We start from the raw sequence: 17,807 nt of genomic DNA on the forward strand, positions 1-17,807 counted from the left end.
AAAAAAAAAAAAAAAAAGAAATTCATTTACTTTATAGAGGTTGCTATGCCAATGTAAGTAGTATGTGCATACATTTAACAATTGTCCCAAGGTCCTACCCAGCTAACCACTCTCTTAGAAGTCCTGGACACCAGGCATTCGGAGAGTGTTCACTGTGCTGTAAAACTGTCAGCATCGAATGGACTGACAACCCTGCAGATCCCAGAGCCTACAGATGAATGACTGAGACACACAGGTTAGCATGCCCAGGACCTTGCAAGCTAGGCTACAACTAAAGATCTGCAGGTGGCTCCAGAGTACACACAGCAAAATACCATGTCACCACACGGCTCCAAAGGGCTTCTCAAATGTCATACTAGATCAACCTGCTAAAATATTAATGCATCCTCATCTTCTTTAAACATATGCAAACAGCAAAGTTTGAACACTAAAGAGATAAAGTTGAAATTACATCCTATCACATATATTTGATGTTTTATGTAGTATAAATCATTGAAAACTCCTTAACTGATAATTTACTCATTTAAAAAAATGAGATTGGCCTTATGTATTCAGAGCAAATAATGTCTACTTATAATACTACTGGTGAGGAAAGCCAGGAATGGAGTATGATGTCCAGTAAATTCCGCTGTCCTCCTTCACGCTGGGGCCTGGACCCATTCTACCACTGAGCTCCACCCACGGGGCCAAGTTTCCAACTACATCATTTTACAGTACAAAGGGACTGACAAAGAGCACATGGAAGGAAACCTACCAATAACTATGAATGCATCCTTTACATTTTTAACATAAACATACCACTTTTGGCATTCAAATTAGTTTTAAGCGAATTTCATAACTTACCTCGATTTTTTTTCCCACATCTTCTGTTTTTGCAACAAATTTAAATGACAGTTTCCTTGTTTTGCCAGGAACTAAGCACATCTTTCCCTGAGTCAGATTTTCAAGGACCTCACTTGCTTTGGATGCTTCTTCCAACACACAGAACTGGTTGTAAACCTTAGAGAGAGCCGAGTGGCGGTATCATTTGCAAGCACCAGACATCCGATCTTTTGCTAACCAAGCACCAAGTGATTCAAAGCGCATTTAGTTCTAGCCCAGGGGTTCTCAACTGGTGGGTCGTGACCCTTGGGGGGGGGTGTGTGTCAAACACCCTTTAACAGGCATTATACACAAGATATCCTGTACATCAGATATTTACATTAAAATTCATAACAGTAGCAAAATTACAGTTATGAAGTAGCAATGAAAACACTTCATGGTTGGGGGTCCCCACAACGTGAGGAACTGTGTTAAAGGGTCGCAGCTTAGGAAAGCTCAGAACCACTGCTCTAGCGCGAATATCACCGATGCGCTATGCAGTGGTTTTTATATAATAAGAATTATTTTGATGCCAAGTTCATGTACTTACTCACTGCTAACACAAAGGAAAAAAAAAAACAAAACATTTAGCACACACAGCCTGATATCTGGAAGCTTTGAAATACCAATTCTGAAGGAGAAACCAAATATATGCTCTTTGTTACACTGGAGAGTACCTTCCATCACCCTTTCCTTTTTAAAAAAACTTATTATTTTTTATGTGTGCCTGAGTGTGCGCGTGTGTGTACTCCTGTGTATGAGTATGTGTGTGTGTGTGCTTCTGTGTGAGTGTATTGTGTTTGCCTGTGTGTGTGCTTCTGTATGAGTGTATGTGTATCTGTGTGAATTTGTGTGTGTCTGTGTGTGCTTCTGTGTGAGTGTATGTGTGTGTCCTGGTATGTGTGTGTGTGTTTCTGTGTGAATGTGTGTGTGTGTGTATGTATGTGCTTATATGTGCACATGCGCATGTGTTCGCATGTGCATGTGTATGTGCTTACGCACACCTGCATGCTAGTGTGTGTGCACATGCGCTTGTTGACAGAAATCACCATTCTCATCTGTTAATAAGTGTAAGTAAGGGCTTCCAAGAGCAACTTCCCATCACTGGGGACTAATTGCCTTCACAGAAAATACTTAGTAGCCAAAGGTTTGTATATCCTCCCTGACTCCCACTTCCGACTGAGGCTATCAAGCACATGTTCCCTTTGTTTCCTTGTGCTCTACAGCTTGAATTTTCAGGGAAGATATAATGAGAATACAAGAAAAGTTTAAAGCTGATATTTTATTCTACCACAGCATTTGTATTAGTTTTTAATTATGGAAGAAGCTTATGCTTATTATTTACATAGACTTGGAGGCAATTCAAGGAAAGGTGATGTTAGAGTCCTACATTGGCTCTAATTTCACAATGAGGGTATCTCACAATGAGGAGAAAGGAAAAACAATGACAATCTGTCTGTCCGTGGACAGTTTTTAAGAGTGTAATAAGGGAAGCGAGCAGCTGAGAAGCAACTGCACACACCGTGGCCACAGAGCTACGGCCATTCACACTGAGAAGGCTAAGAGTCGCATGAGAGACAGTGAGGGACACAGGGATCACTATAGTCAGGGCAGGCTTGCCTCAGAATGTGATGGTTTTAAGTGGTCAACCTGCAAGAATGAGCCAGGCAAGGAGAAGGCCAACCAAGTCAGGCCAGGAGACAACCTGAGCCAGCCTCCGGCCCTTAGCCCACTCCTCCCCTCTCTACACCTCAACCCGGGCTCATCTGCTCTCTGTGTGCACACCAGAGTGCATACTCACATGAAGGACAAAGGAAATCCTGGGGACTTCTATCACCCTCCTCCTCATTTCCTAGAGGCAGGGTCTCCCACCGGACAGCCAGCAAGCCTCCAGGGTCACTCTGCTCTGTCCCCCAACACTGGGCTTTGCAGGCCCCTGCAGCCACACCCACCTGATTTTATGGGCATGCAGGGGATTTGAACTGAGGTCTTCGCATGCTCTTATACACTGAGATGTCAGCCCAGCCTAGACTTATCTACTATAAAATGCCTTTCCCACAATCAGCATCCTGACCCAGTCCTCACACTTTGTACCTGGATAAATATAATTAATGTCTAATTACTTTCCAAGATATCATTTCTTTAAAATAAAGTTCCTCAAGTTTCATGTTTCTGCTTTTACACCATCAGACTAATGAGAATGCCTCCCTGCATAAGGGCTGGAATGGAAACAAACTGGTCTTTAGGAGAGCCAGATTTAACTAACATCTCAATTATTGGTTATTTCTCTGGTCTCATCGATTAGTTTCTACTAAAACAGATAAAATTCTTCATTATTACAATCTAAAGATGAATTCTGTATAAACCAAGCAGTGAGTCCATCTCAGAGGCTTTGATGGGTCATCTGTTCCGTTGCTCCAGGTTCCTGCAGCCCCAGCCTCACTTCTCACCGTTCGGCTGTCTAGGAAGTGGTTGTCCTGCCTCACCAGTAAGTGCACGCGCACTCCTGTTCCTGCATTCCTTTCCTCAGACACGGTCTCCCATCCCCAGCTTCTTACACCCATCCCCAGCTTCTTACACCGAATCTGACCTTGTCTCAGAGCTTCCCCTTCTCTTGGCCATGCCTACCCTTGCCATGCCTACCGTCACTGTGCTCCCAGCAGGAACAGTAACAGGTGGCCTGCACTGCTTACTGGACAGACCCTGAGTCCTTCTGGCCCATCCTAACATTCCTACATATAACGAAGCTGATACACAGTATTCCATTTCTACATATAATGATGCTGATACACAGTACCCCTTTACATTCACCATCAGACTATTGGAACTCTGAATACACGTGTTAGTTAAAGGCTTTAATATACTTTCTAGGTGATCAGAAGATAACTATCTATTAAGGGAGCACACAGGTGAGAGAGACTAGGCTCCAGCCCTTGGCTTTAGTGTGTGACCACACTTTAACGTGTTCATATGCCTAGAGCATGAACGTGTTGCTTATGAGTGCACAGAAAATACTAGACTGTTAGGAAGTAAGCAGAGAAGCCCTGCTTCTAGCAGGGCAGAATGCAGTGGCTCAGGGTCACTGTGCACATCACACCTGTCCACTCCACTCCAGTATTTCAAAACCAAACATATACTAGTTCTAAAACCAAACTAACAATGGTAAAACAAATGAAGCAAGTGATTTTAAAAATTAGGCTAGCTTCACACTGAATATGTCTTATTTGAAATTCAAGCTACACATTATAAAAACTAAGAATTATATTCTTAGCTTACTTAAGCCAGAAATGAAAAAGAAAAATTAAGAGTAGAAAAAGCATATCGAATTAATTGGAAATACAAGTATATTTATTCTTAAATAAGTCTAGCCAAAATCAGATAACCAGTAAGATGTAATTTCACTAACCTTACTTTGCACAGTTTACTGAGAGCACAATGACATGCACACAGAGGAATCATGAGTGGGTACACTACCTGATTATTAAAGCTGACGCAGAGCTTGGAAAACCTAATGGGGTGTGGACAGTCAGCCTTCAGAAAAACATCAAACTCAACAGGAACATCCACATGAAAACTTGGAGCGTGGAACTTGGCTTTGCATTGTACTAGAAATCAAAGGAGAAGGGCGGAGTCAAATAGTCCCAGGCTGCAGAGCACACAGTGCTGAGTCATCTTTACAGAGGCAGCACATTTACACTCTCATCCCCTTCTTACTTAAGGCATCCCCACAGATGGCAGCAGCTCAGCAAAGGCAAACAAGCTCTTTGTGAAAATAAAGGTAAACAACGGAGCTTCAGAACCACCATGGGAGTGGGGTACTGTTTGTATGGCTGTTTTGAGACAGGGTTTCTCGATGTAGCCTTGGCTGTCCTAGAATTCACTATGTAGATCAGACTAGCCTCCAACTCAGAGGTTCACATACCTCTATCTCCCAAATGCTGGGATTAAAGGTGTTGCCACCACTGCCCAGCTTCAAAAACCACACTTGTCAACTTTTTTGACAAAAAGTTGGTGTCAAAAGGAACAGAATAATTTTGAATTATTTTATTTCAAAATACCTGCCTAAACATTAATGGATACAACTTTAAAATGCTATTTCTCAAGGACATTTCATATTATACTTGAATTATAAATAAGCAAAGTATATTTTAAGAAACAGATGTAAGTATTTGAACAGGGGAATAGTTCAGATTGTAAAACCCCTCCCCCAGAACAATTTTTTCTAATTCACTTTTTCTAAGCAAATTTAAATTGTGAATTATACACATATAAGGAATGTATGCAACATCAAATCATTCTATAATAGTGTTATTTAAGATGTAGACCAGTGGCTCTCAACCTGCGGTTCATGACCCCTTTAGGGGCCACACATCAGATATCCTGCATGTTAGATATGTACATTATGATTCATAACACTGGAAAAATTAGTTAAGAAATAGCAACGAAGTAACTGTCTGGTTGGGGGTCACAGCATTCGGAAGGATGAGAGCCACGATGTACACTACACTGCTATGCATAAAAGAAAACCTGGCTTTTGAAAAGAAAACTAGATGCTCTTTCCTGTGGTGTCTTAAAGTAAATGAGAAGAAGGCCTTCAGAACTCACATATTTGTTCAATAAATACTTGTTGAACTTAAAATACTTGATAGCATATTGTTATAACACTGAAGAGAAAAATAAGATTCATGGCTATCCACAAGCTGGCTATACTCTGACTACTTTTATATTTATTATTCTGCATGTATTCACTTCAGACAAAGGGTTTCTATGAACACTGTGGATGTTGGCTACACACCAAATGGCACGAAGTCCTGTACGCCGATTGTGAAGACATTGCTGCCAGCCAGAGAGACCCGGTCCGCCCACAGCTTCTGAGCAGTCTTCACTGCTAAGACATCACAGTCAGGTTCAGGGTCAGGGCTTTCATTCTGCAATGAGAGTTCAAACTCTGACAACTGACTGAGGAAGAACACACACAGATGCAGAGCTGGGTAGACTTTCTACAAGGAATCACAACCTACCATTAAAACATTCATGAGGTTCTTCTCTATCCGAGATTTCTGGTCATCTTTCAGAGTTGAAGCTGAGATAGGAAAAGAAAATAGAGCTGTAAGACAAGCAGGCAGGTCAGTCCATTGCCCTACTGTGGGATCACAGGCCAGTATAAACTGCCCAGCACATCGCCCTACTGTGGGATTACAGGCCAGTATAAACTGCCTAGCACATCGCCCTACTGTGGGATCATAGGCCAGTATAAACTGCCCAGCACATCGCCCTGCCGTGGGATCACAGGCCACTATAAACTGCCCAGCACATCGCCCTACTGTGGGATCATAGGCCAGTATAAACTGCCCAGCACATCGCCTTACTGTGGGGTCACAGGCCACTATAAACTGCCCAAGGGTGCTGGGTACAGAGCCACCTCTCCAGCCCTGATAAGATACATTCTTTACGTGTCCGTCCTTTGAGACAGGGTTGATCACTGGCCTGGAGCTCACCAGTTATGACAGACTGACTGGCCAGGAGCCCTAGGAATCCTGTACAAGAAGCTCCAGGGCCAGGCTTAGAAGCACAGGCTACCGTGCTTGGGAGTTGAAATCAGGCAAGCACTGTACCAATGGAGGCCCCGTTCCGGCCCCTTAAGGTATTTTACAGCAAGTGCTTCTAACATGACTGAACATGGTTAATTTTATATAATAAAAGTACGTTTATTATTTTCTGTGACAGGGTCTCTCTTTAGTTCTGTAGAACACACTATGTAGGCCACGTTAACCTTGAACTTACAGAGATCTCTCTGCTTGGGCCTCCTATGTGCTGGCATTAGAGATGTGCTAAACCACACCCAGGACAGAAGCACTTCTAAATATTTGACAATGAAATATTCCAGTTTAAAAATATAGGGCTGGACAGATGGCTCGGTGGTTGAGAGCACTGACTGTTCTTCCAAAGGTCCCGAGTTCAATTCCCAGCAACCACATGGTGGCTCCCAACCACCTGTAATGCCCTCTTCTGATGTGTCTGAAGACAGCTACAGTGTACTCATATAAATAAAATACATCTTTAAAAAAATAAAAAAAATTTTAAAAATAAAAATATAGTCACAATGCAAACCACTGGGTGAGCTGGACATTAATACCTCGTCCAAGGAGTTCCAGAGAATAGGTAATATAATCTTTTAACTGGGCCATGAGGTAGGAACACTTCAGGGCTGTTGTCAGTATAGACGTGAGTAGAGTCCACCACGCTTCGCTCCGGTAGTCACACATCACATAGTCCAGCAGCCTGAGAGAGAGAAGAGTCACTGAAAGGGTTTCTCCAGAGGGCTGACAGGTCCAGGGAGAAACTGCATGTGCCTTTCTAACCTGTGTAACTAAAGAAAAACCTCTGATGGTCTAACAGACACTGTTCACACAGAGTCAAACCCAAGGTTCCCTAAAACCTTTTAAGGAAGGGTTTTGTTAGCAGGACACTGAGAAAATACCACAAAGCTGGAATGTTGTAACAACAGACACAGTAACAGCAAACCCTTCCACATAAATGTCTTTTCCAATTTCACTGTAAGGCAATCACAGTACTTGGGAGAATAAGCAGTGGCAGGACTCACTTCAAAGCTTTGGTGTAATCCTTTGCATAGTAATATTCCTCTCCCATCTGAACCACTGCAAAGGAAGAGAGCGTGTAAGTAAGCTAGCACTCCTCCGCATAGCCCAGAGCCGCACAGGGCGGGTACATACTCAGGTGGCTTTTCATCCGTGGGCACTTGTACTTCTTGAACTGGGCGACAGCATTGCTCAGAAGAGCGATTATTATTTCCTGTCAGGGAGAGAAGGTATGGGACACTGGAATGGAAACCATCTTACTAGAATAGTGCGCAAGCAGTTTACACTGGGGAAAGCGACTCACGGAGTGCACAACACCTCTCTCCTTCAGCTGAATGGCAAGAATCCCTGCTTTCTCTTTCTCAGGGTCCGAGAGGTCAAAGCCTATGGAAGACAAGAAGCGATCCATCTTAGCTCACGTAACACGACTCTTCACAGGAGCTCCTTGAATCCTTCACTTGAATACTGTGTGCACTTAAGACTTGCGAATGTTCTAGAATGTTAACAATTCTCAGGGACAGCTTCACTGACCTGCAGAGTTCTCTGCTGCCTCTGTTGTGTCGAGAACATTCCTAACCCCGACGTTCTGTCCCCAGCTGCTGAGTGCTAACCCTTCACACTATGAATGACTGAAGTACCCAATGCACTGGCACTTAAGGTGCAAACTGCCATGGATGGGGCTCCACCAAATATGCACTGAGTGCAAAAGACGGCCAGGAATGCAGTTTAAGGCAGTAAGAATGGGGCAGTGTCACTTTAAAATGTTAAGTAAGTCACCAAAGTTGAATGCTTAAATACTCAAAATGTTTTAACAATATCATTACCTTTAATTAGGACTCCAATATGTAATGGAAGAAACTATTCTAAAAACTAAGTGCACAAATCTTAGAAACAGACTAGGAAAAAACACTTTTTAAAAAGTCTTAAAAGCCTATATATGCATTCCCATATAATTCCACCAGGCATTACACAGTATGACAGCTATCTCTCCGTCTTCTTGAAGCTAAGAGAAAAGGCAGAGAATTATTTACTTAGTATTCCTTGTCTCCAGGGCCTCTGTCCATAAAAGTCAAGAACGCCTGTTTGTGTTTCTAAGGGATCAGGATTGGGGTACATCACAGCAGCCTGAAATCAAAAGAACAAATCTGTACAAGAGTCTAGGTCACCCCAAACCCAACCTTTGATTGAATAGAGAGATACCCATAAATATAAACATCAAGTACTGGGTTATATAACACCATTACAAATATTTTCAACATCCTTTACTAACATTTAGAAATCTTACAAAAACTCAAGTGGGCAGTGGTGGTGCCACCTTCAACGCCAGCACTCTGGTGGTAGGAGCAGGTGGATCTCTGAGTTCTAGGCAAGCCTGTCTACAGACCAAGTTCCAGAACAGACATGGCTATACAGAGAAACCCTGGCTTGAAAAACAAAACCAAAAACAAAACAAACAAAAAAAAAGATGACAAGAAATGGTGTAGAAACTGTAATCTGGTTTTGGGGCCGAGGTCACAGTAACTGACTTCTTTTTTACATATTCTTTTTCACCTTGCTATAATAAAATAGGGAAAGCATTACAAAGGATGGTTAGTATGTACTTCACATATAAAATGTTCTCTGTGAAAATAAAAAACGTCATATGGAGTACTAAAAAAACGACTTGCTTTTCTTCATTATTCTGCCTTAGTTCTGTTATTGGTAGAAAACGGTATTTTTTTTGACACTAGAAAGAAAATATTTATACTATTTTTCCTTTTTTTATATTTAAAACCAAACTGAAATATAACTACATTATTGAACAATTATAAAACACCCAAAAGGAAAAAAATAAATTCTAATTACTAATAAAATCTACTGCCGCTTGTTAACAATATGTACATTATTCTCACATATTATCATGCAAAACTTTAGTTGTAACTGACTAGCATAATTTTTCAGCCTACTTTTTCCATTTAAATATACTCCACACATTTGCATTCTAGTGTTTCCCTGCTGTTATGTATTTTAATAAATTCTTATACTATTCCTATTTTATAGGGCTGGAGCTATGGCTCAGCAATTAAAGAGCAGTGGCTGCTCCTCCAGAGGACCCAGGAGCCACAGGGCAGCTCCCGACGGTCTGTATCTCCAGTTCCGGGGATCTGGCACCCTTGCACAGACATACATGCAGGCAAAACACCAAATGCACATAAAAGTAAACAAATCTTTTACAATTTTCCTATTTTACAATGCGATCAATGAGCCTAGGAGAACTTGATAACTAAGCTGATGCCTCCCTAAAGATCCATCAGCCTATTTCTGAAAACGAAATGTTGTGTTGAGAGATCATGCCTCTGTTGAAAGCTTGTCAATTTATGTTTTAGCAGAATTAGTTTATGTCCCATTGAATCTTATTTCTTAAAGCCCCACTCCACATGTTCTTTATAAAACCTAGTTTTTCTCATCTATTAAAATACTATATTGAAATTATAATAATCCAAAGCTTAAAATCTTCATACATGTAAAACATAACAGAAATATCCTGCTCATGGAATTCCTGGATTAAAACTAAAAAGTCATCATAACTCAAAAGATTTTCAAAGACAAGGGGGGAAACCAATACCATGAGCCCTAGCTTCTCTCAAGGGAGGTTAAGGTTAATCAGTGTCCTGAGCGGGAGGTGTGATGCAGGTGGGGACTTAGGGACTTACATCGCGGTTACAGAGGGCTTTCGCATGCTGTTTTCTCTCCTGGGCATAGTAAGCTGCCTGCTGATAGTAGAAACCAGGGTTCTGCGTTTGAATAGCTGTCAACCCCAACTTAATGGCTTCATCAAATAAATCTCCGAAAGCCTGGAATCTTAAAGAGAACAAACCAAGAAAGAAAAGGAATGGGTAGTGAAGGGATGGAAAAGCAGCTTCCTTCTAATGATGAATTCTGGAAGCTACACACTCAACTCACTACATCATTAAATAGAGCTTCTGAGTAATAGCTAATCATTTATAAATAACAACATACACTATTGATAAGTTACACACATGACCCTTGTGTAAGTCATCTGAGATAACTCCATGACTGCACCACTGTATTAGAACTTAACAAAACCTTCACTCTTCAGGACTAAGTGAGCTCCTGGAAGTGACTTCACTCCACATTTTTTCAATAAACATTGTCCTAGTTGGTCTTTTCACTGCTGCTGCTGCTGCTAATTTGACACAAGCTAGCATTATCTGGGAGAGGAACCTCAATAGAGAAGATGCTTCTATCAGGTTGCCTATAGACAAGTCTATAGGGCATTTTCCTGATTGACTTGAAAGGGCTCACCCACGGTAGGTAGTGCCAGTCCTGAGCAGTGGTCCTGAGCGTCAAAGGAACAGGCTGAGCAAGTCACGAGGATTATGTCAGTAAGTGCTCTCCTCCATGCTCTCTGCTTCCGTTCCTGCCTTGAGTTCTAGCCCTGACTTCCCTCAGTGATGAACTGTTACTCAGAAGTGCGAAAGGGATTGTGAGGGATTTTGGAACTTTTGGCTGAAAAACCTTGATTGTTCAAAGCTTATCGGGATTTTGAAAGATGAGAGTGATAAGAGGCAGATGACGGAGGCCTGGCTTGTGAAATTTCAGGGGGAAGCAAAACTTTGCCCAGAGCCATTTTGTGTGACTTTCTGTGTTAAGAATTTGTGTTGCCTCCGTCAACTGGAGCTGAAGAATCAGCTGTGACTAGCAAAGGACCTGCAGCACTAACGCTAACCTGGTGCTTTAACTGAACAGATGTTGGTCAGCTGGGGCTGAGAAATTAGTAGTGATTAAGAGGAGACAGGCATCACTGAGGTGAAATCTTTGGGGTCACCTCACACAGCTGGGGTCCAAAGGAGGCCAAGGCCATATCTCAAACTGGCAGGTCAACTAGGTACAGTCTAAGAGCTCACCAGGTTTACAGAGACGTCACAGAAAGCAACTGAGGCGCGCAGTGTGAGAGACCACGAGAGGCTTCCTATGAAGGTGCAGCCCATTTGCAGTAGAGACCCCAGTATTTTGGAGATGTCAGGACCATGGGACAACCACCAAGAATAGCAGCTACTGTGGAGTGCAGGTGGCCTGAGCCTATGAGACAGGCTAGGGTGCTGTGGATGGCAGAGAAGTGCCTAAGCTCTGTAGAGCCCAGGTCAGGAGTGTGTGGGTCCCTGACATTCCTGCTCTTCAAGAACAGTTGGGCTTTGGCTTTACTTTAAGTTGACTGTGACTGCCCTGATTCTTCCTCCTTAAGATCACACAGCCTTTACCTTCTTTCTTAACTTTGTAAAAACAGTTACAAGACATTGACTATTTTACAGAAAGTCTGAACTTTTAGAGACTCTGGATTTCTTTTATCTTATTTTTTATTTATTTTTTAAATAATTATTTATTTTATGTATATGAGTACACACTGTAGCTGTCTTCAGACATACCAAAAGAGGGCGTTGGATTCCATTACAGATGGTTGTGAGCCACCATGTGGTTGCTGGGAATTGAATTCAGGACCTCTGGAAAAGCAGTCAGTGCTCTTAACCACTGAGCCATCTCTCCAGCCCTGGATTTCTTTTAAAGGGACTGCATGTTTGAAATTTTTTTTAAAGATAGATAGATTTATTTATTTATTTATTTATTTAATGTGAGTACATCGATGTCTTTAGACACACCAGTGTATATGCAGAGAGAGAATACATACATAAAATAAATAAATCTTTTTGGTTTTGCTTTTTTTTTTTTTCCAGGCAGGGTTTCTCTGTGTAGCCCTGGCTGTCCTGAAACTCACTCAGTAGATCAGGCTGGCCTCAAACTCAGAAATCCACCTGCCTCTGCCTCCCAAGTACTGGGATTAAAGGCGTGTGCCACCACTGCCTGGCAAATAAATAAAGCTTAAAGCTTAAGGAAAAGACTGACCTTTTGAAAGTGTTTGTGTTTGACACTGTGGTATTAATATAAAGGAGAAATGAAGGTTACAGTTTAACAGTAATATATTGGTGTATCAGTTGGCAAGTCATTTGTCCTGTTTGTTTTCCTTGTTAAGTTCACACAAGCTAGAGTTACATGAGAAGAACAACCTTAACTGGGAAAACACTTCTGACAGACTTCCATAAGTCTGTGGGGCTTCCCTTGATTAGTGGCTGCTGTGGGAGGGGGTCCTGGGTGGAGAATGCAGGCTGAGTAAGCTGTGAGGAGCAAGCCGACTGAGGAGCACTCCTCCCTGCTCTCTGCCCCTGCTCCTGCCCCAGGTTCTGGTCCTGAGTCTCCCTGACCTCCCTCAGTGGCAGGCAGTGGCCTGGCAGTGCCAGATGAAGCAGCCCTTCCTGTCAAGCTGCTTTTGGGCATGGTGTGTCATCAGAGCAACAGAAGCCTGGACGGAGACAACACTATGCTCCATCAAGTAGAGATGTTGCTTTGTGCATTCTTATAGCTTCAGAATGTATACACAAATGCAAAAGACAGTACCATAAATTACCCAATTCCCATCAAGAAATCACACCAATCAATAGATACTACTCCTGAATACATACCTGGGATATATTATTAAAACCCTACTTGATAAGAGAAAGACACTCAATTCAGTTTAGAGCCAAAGCCTTAGTTGATGCCATCCCTTCAAATCCCACAGTCCATTTTTAAGATAGGAAACACAGGGTAACATACTGTTTTGCCATCCACGCGGCGTGCTCAAAGGCCAGCTCCGCACTTCCAATCTTTTTCTTACACAAGTCAATGTGTTTTCGAAACTGAGCAATCGCATCCAGTGGGGTATTGTGCTGAAAACACAGCCTACAGATCTGAAAAATGCAAATCCCCAAATAAGAGAGAAAAAGGCGCATGCATACACATTAAGAAATGTAAACTCTAATAAGAGACCACATAATTTCCTTCTCTGAACCTCTCTGTAATATATAATTCTCTTCATCAGAATGCTTTGAGAAATGAAATAAAATAATTCAATATACTGAATTTGTTCTATGCCTTACAAAAGCTTTTCAAAATATAGGATTTTAAAAATTATATCAAAAGAATATAATAATGCGCTGTACTATTTCCAATAGGAATTTATATGGGAGAGACCGACTTTGAATATTAAAATTGTCAGAAAACTAAATATTAAAGTTGCATAATCGAGGTTTAGTTGTCTATATATCAACAAGGTAACAAAATTTCTAAGTGTTTTTTCCCCTGAGACACTAACTCTACCTTGTTTCAAAAGTGGTATAATCTATGTGAACTGTGTAAATGGAAGCCCAAAAGAAAGCAAGCCAAAGTTTATTTCCATATGATACAACTTTCAATTTTATTTCTTAGGTACAAAAAAATATATAAAAAACAATCCATGTGTGGGTTTTATGTGTATATGTGCAGTATGTATGTGTGTGGTATGAGTGTATACCTGTGTATAGATGTGCACATGTGTGTATGTGCGGTGTGTATGTGTGCACGTGTATGTATGTGTGGTGTGTATGTGTAGTATGTATGCGTGTGGTATATGTGTATACCTGCATGCAGATGTGGAAACTAGAAGACGACCTCACAGTATCTTGCTCTACTGTTCTTCATCTCACTTAGGAGACAGGGTCCCTCACTGAACCTGAGGCTCACAGTTAACAGCCAGACTGGCCCACCATGGAGCCTCCCGGATCTGCCTGTCTGCCCCATCCCCCCATCCCAGGCAGCGCTACAATTACAGGAATATGCCCCACATACAGCTTTGCAGTGGGCTCTGGGATCTGAACCTGGGACCTCAGGCTTGTGCAGCAAGTACTTTACCCACTAAGCCAGCTCCCAGCCCCACAAGTTTATTATCCATCATGTCCTTCAGTCTTCTAAGTTTTCTTTTCAAAGGCACTCTAAGTGCCTTTTAGCATATAGGTAGTGTAGTCTACAGACAGTAAATGTGTGTATATTCACATTTATAAACTAGGAGCCATGTGGCATCAAGCTAACTATGCTAAATTACACCTTACTTTCTTCAACTAACAGTATCACATTATGCTAGCTGGCTCTTGTCAACTTGACACAACCTAGACAGATCTATGAAGAGGAGATCTTCACTGAGAAAATGCCTCCATCAGATGACCAGCCAACAAGCCTCAGGGCATTTTCTTGACTGGCCTCTGTGAGTGGTACCACCCCTAGGTTGGCTAGTGGTCCTCAGTGCTGTAAGAAAGTAGGCTGAGCAAGCCATGAGGAGCAAGCCAGAAAGCAGCATCCCTCCATGGCCTCTGCATCAGCTCCTGCCTCCAAACTTGACTATGTTCCCTCAATAGATTGTGACCTGAGATATTTAAAGCAAACCAACCCTTTCCTCCCCAGCTTGCTTTTAGTTAAGGCAATGGTTCTCAACCTATGGGTCGCAACCCCTTCAGGAAATACTGGAAATGGTTCATAAACATTAAAACCACTGGGAAACACAGATATTTACATTATAATTCAGTAGCAAAATTACAGTTATGAAGTAGAAATGAAATAATTTTACAGTTGGGGGTCACCAACCATAAGGAATCAATTACTGTATTATAGAGTTTCAGCAGTAAGAAGGTTGTGAATCAGGGTTATGATTTTTATCATAGTAACAGAAACCAAACTAAGACACACACTACATTTTCATGTCAATTGATAAAGCTGTCATATTCTTAATTGTACAGTCATTAATGTCCCATAAAATTTATATAACCAATCACCTATTGGCTTATTTCCAATATATTCCTATTTGAAAATATAGTAACTATCCACAGATTTTGAGATGTACATATTACCATAATTGGCAAAGGAATGTCCTAAAAACGACTGTCAGGTAGGAGAGTATCCACCCTGAGATTTGTGCGCACTAAAACACGTTCTCCACTGTCCACCACCCACCTGGTAACAGTCAACTCTAAAGATGAATGGGAAAACAATATAGCCTTGTCCCTGAGAAGTGGGGGAGGGGGAACGGGCCACAGCACAGAGGTAGAGTGGGACAGACAGACAGACACAGGACAAACAGGATCATCTCTACTATACACAACCATAAAATGCTCAAACAATAGCTAGGTTTCCTCTAAAGTGAACTGAGCCAGCAGTGGTGACATACACTGTAGTCCCAAGTACTCAGTGGGCAGGATAGGGCAGAAGGCTCACTGAGCCCCAGAGTTAGGGACCAGTCTATGCAACACTAGTGATACCAAGTCTCAAAAGACAGAACACAGCCCACTAAAGTGTACAGATGTATCTTTTCTAAGGTTGAGTCAGGAAGCCAAGAAATGCTTACACAATTCTAATGTTGCATACTCCCTTCTCTTACAAACAAACACTGTAACACTCTTGAGTTTCAATAAATAGTATCTATAAGTTTAAAACACAACTCTGAGGATGAAGCTGCTGGGGATCAAAGCCATTCTTGAGTAAAAGGATATAAAAAAGAAGAATATAATTCATAAAATACGACTTTTATGGATCAAGAAACTAATTTTGATTTTAGCATTTTAAAAACGTAACATTTAAAGTAAATCCCCTTTATTTCAAAGCAGAACTATACCTTGTAGTTTATAAATCCTGCCATCGTCTTAATTTCCAGAATATTAGTTTCATGGGCCCTCAATTCATGTACAAGGTTATAGGCAATCCTATAATTCCTAATGCAAACATAAGAAGGGTGGTTAATTAATGTTTAAGATTCCAAAGAGCAATATTATTATGATAGACAATATTTATATAACATTTCTAACCACTCAATAATTCAGTAAGATCTGGAAAATATAGAAGTGGATGCCCACAGTTATCTATAGGATAGAACACAGAGACGCCAATGGAGGAGGTAGAGAAATTACCCAAGGAACTGAAGGGGTCTGCAACCTTATAGGTGAAACAACAATATGAACTAATCAGTACCCCCAGAGCTCGTGTCTCTAGCTGCATATACAGCAGAAGATGGCCTAGTCAGCCATCGTTGGGAAGAGAGGCCCCTTGGTCTTGTAAACTTTACATGCCCCATACAGGGGAACGCCAGGGCCAAGAAGTGGGAGTGGGTGGGCAGGGGAGCAGGGTTGGGGAAGGGTATAGGGGACATTCGGGATAGCATTTGAAATGTAAATGAAGAAAATATCTAATAAAATAAGTTAAAAAATAAAAAATAATAATTCAATAAGAGTGTGTGTGTGTGTGTGTGTGTGTGTGTGTAAAAAAGTGTCTTGTGGCCAGGTACAAACAAAGGTGAAGTAAAAGTACTAATGTTAGACAGACGCTGTAGAGGAGAGGAAATATACTTAACACACCTAGTACAGCAGACTGAGCAAAGAAACCAGCCCTGGGAAGGGACGATCAGAAAACGTAGCATGTCCAAAGGGTACCTTCCCCTCTCCCACTGGTGGTTTCCGACAGCATCAGTTCCTAGCAGACCTAAAACTGACGGTCTTACCTGATGCCACCCATCCACCAATAAAAAACTACAATACAGCCAGCTAGTATTTTGATCTCTTGCTATTTTCTCCACCTCTTGCAATTACAAGATAAATAAATGACTCCTTTTTAAAACTGTTTCCACAGTGCCATTGTACATCCAAAAATCTGAGCTAACACACGGAGAGGTTAAGTCTTATTAAAATGCAGTTGGTAAAACAAAGGAATAAAATGCTTGGGCATAGCCATGTACCTGCAACTAACCCTCAAGGCTCTAAGCAGGGCCCTGAATAGTACATGATGTGAGAAACAATCAGTGACAAAATAGTTGAATTGAATAAATGAATATTTAATATTTATCATACTTTGAAAATTAGTTGCAAAAATTTTACTGAAAATGCAAATAAAAAACCTAGGACAGTTGTGAACTGCTGTCTTTAAGTCATGAAATTTAGTTAAATTAGACCAGGAAATTTTACAATTTATTTCCAAGATTAAAATGGAAGAAACTACTTATTAAGTATGTGAATATGACATGAAAAATCTTAAAATCAAGATGACTGAGATAGGTGGCTGTCTGTATAGGATCATTAACATCAAGATTTTAATAAAGATTTAGTTTGAAAACAGAAACTTACTTCAGAGCGTTTTGTGTATCTTGTTTCAACTCACTGAAGAAAGCTATTTTAAACTGATGTCTAACAAACAAAAGCTGAAAAGAATGATTAAAGAATGATTACATACATACTTTAAAGGTAAAATGATATTATTATGATGCATTGAAAAATGGAGGGAATTATTAAAAATTAAATTCACAATGACCCCAAGAAGCAAAGACATGATTAAAAAGGCTTCCGAGAGCTCTTACAAGTAAGAGTTTGAAAGTAAGGGCAAAAGAATCCAATTTTAAAATAATTCATTTTTAAGAGCTTAAAAAAAACTTTTAAAGTACTAAACAATTTAAAATATCAGTAC

At 41.0% G+C, this 17,807-nt stretch overlaps 1 protein-coding gene across 2 annotated transcripts in view; it reads right to left on the bottom strand.

The window, feature by feature from the left end:
- Trappc11 (trafficking protein particle complex 11) overlaps window positions 1-17,807 on the bottom strand; it is a 42,193-nt gene that overhangs the window by 15,439 nt on the left and 8,947 nt on the right. For both annotated transcript variants that reach the window (XM_021218674.1, XM_029531926.1), the window contains exons 7-19: window positions 17,471-17,544; window positions 15,973-16,069; window positions 13,110-13,243; window positions 10,154-10,301; window positions 8,492-8,585; window positions 7,765-7,844; window positions 7,596-7,674; window positions 7,466-7,520; window positions 6,998-7,143; window positions 5,883-5,944; window positions 5,657-5,789; window positions 4,336-4,466; window positions 844-999 (exon numbers count right to left, since the gene is read on the bottom strand). In XM_021218674.1, the coding sequence (XP_021074333.1) occupies window positions 844-999; window positions 4,336-4,466; window positions 5,657-5,789; window positions 5,883-5,944; window positions 6,998-7,143; window positions 7,466-7,520; window positions 7,596-7,674; window positions 7,765-7,844; window positions 8,492-8,585; window positions 10,154-10,301; window positions 13,110-13,243; window positions 15,973-16,069; window positions 17,471-17,544 (1,389 nt within the window). The remainder of the gene's footprint in view (window positions 1-843; window positions 1,000-4,335; window positions 4,467-5,656; window positions 5,790-5,882; window positions 5,945-6,997; window positions 7,144-7,465; window positions 7,521-7,595; window positions 7,675-7,764; window positions 7,845-8,491; window positions 8,586-10,153; window positions 10,302-13,109; window positions 13,244-15,972; window positions 16,070-17,470; window positions 17,545-17,807) is intronic.

This window comes from Mus pahari, chromosome 19 (genome assembly GCF_900095145.1).
Source record: "Mus pahari chromosome 19, PAHARI_EIJ_v1.1, whole genome shotgun sequence".
Classification (NCBI taxonomy): Eukaryota; Metazoa; Chordata; class Mammalia; order Rodentia; family Muridae; genus Mus; species Mus pahari.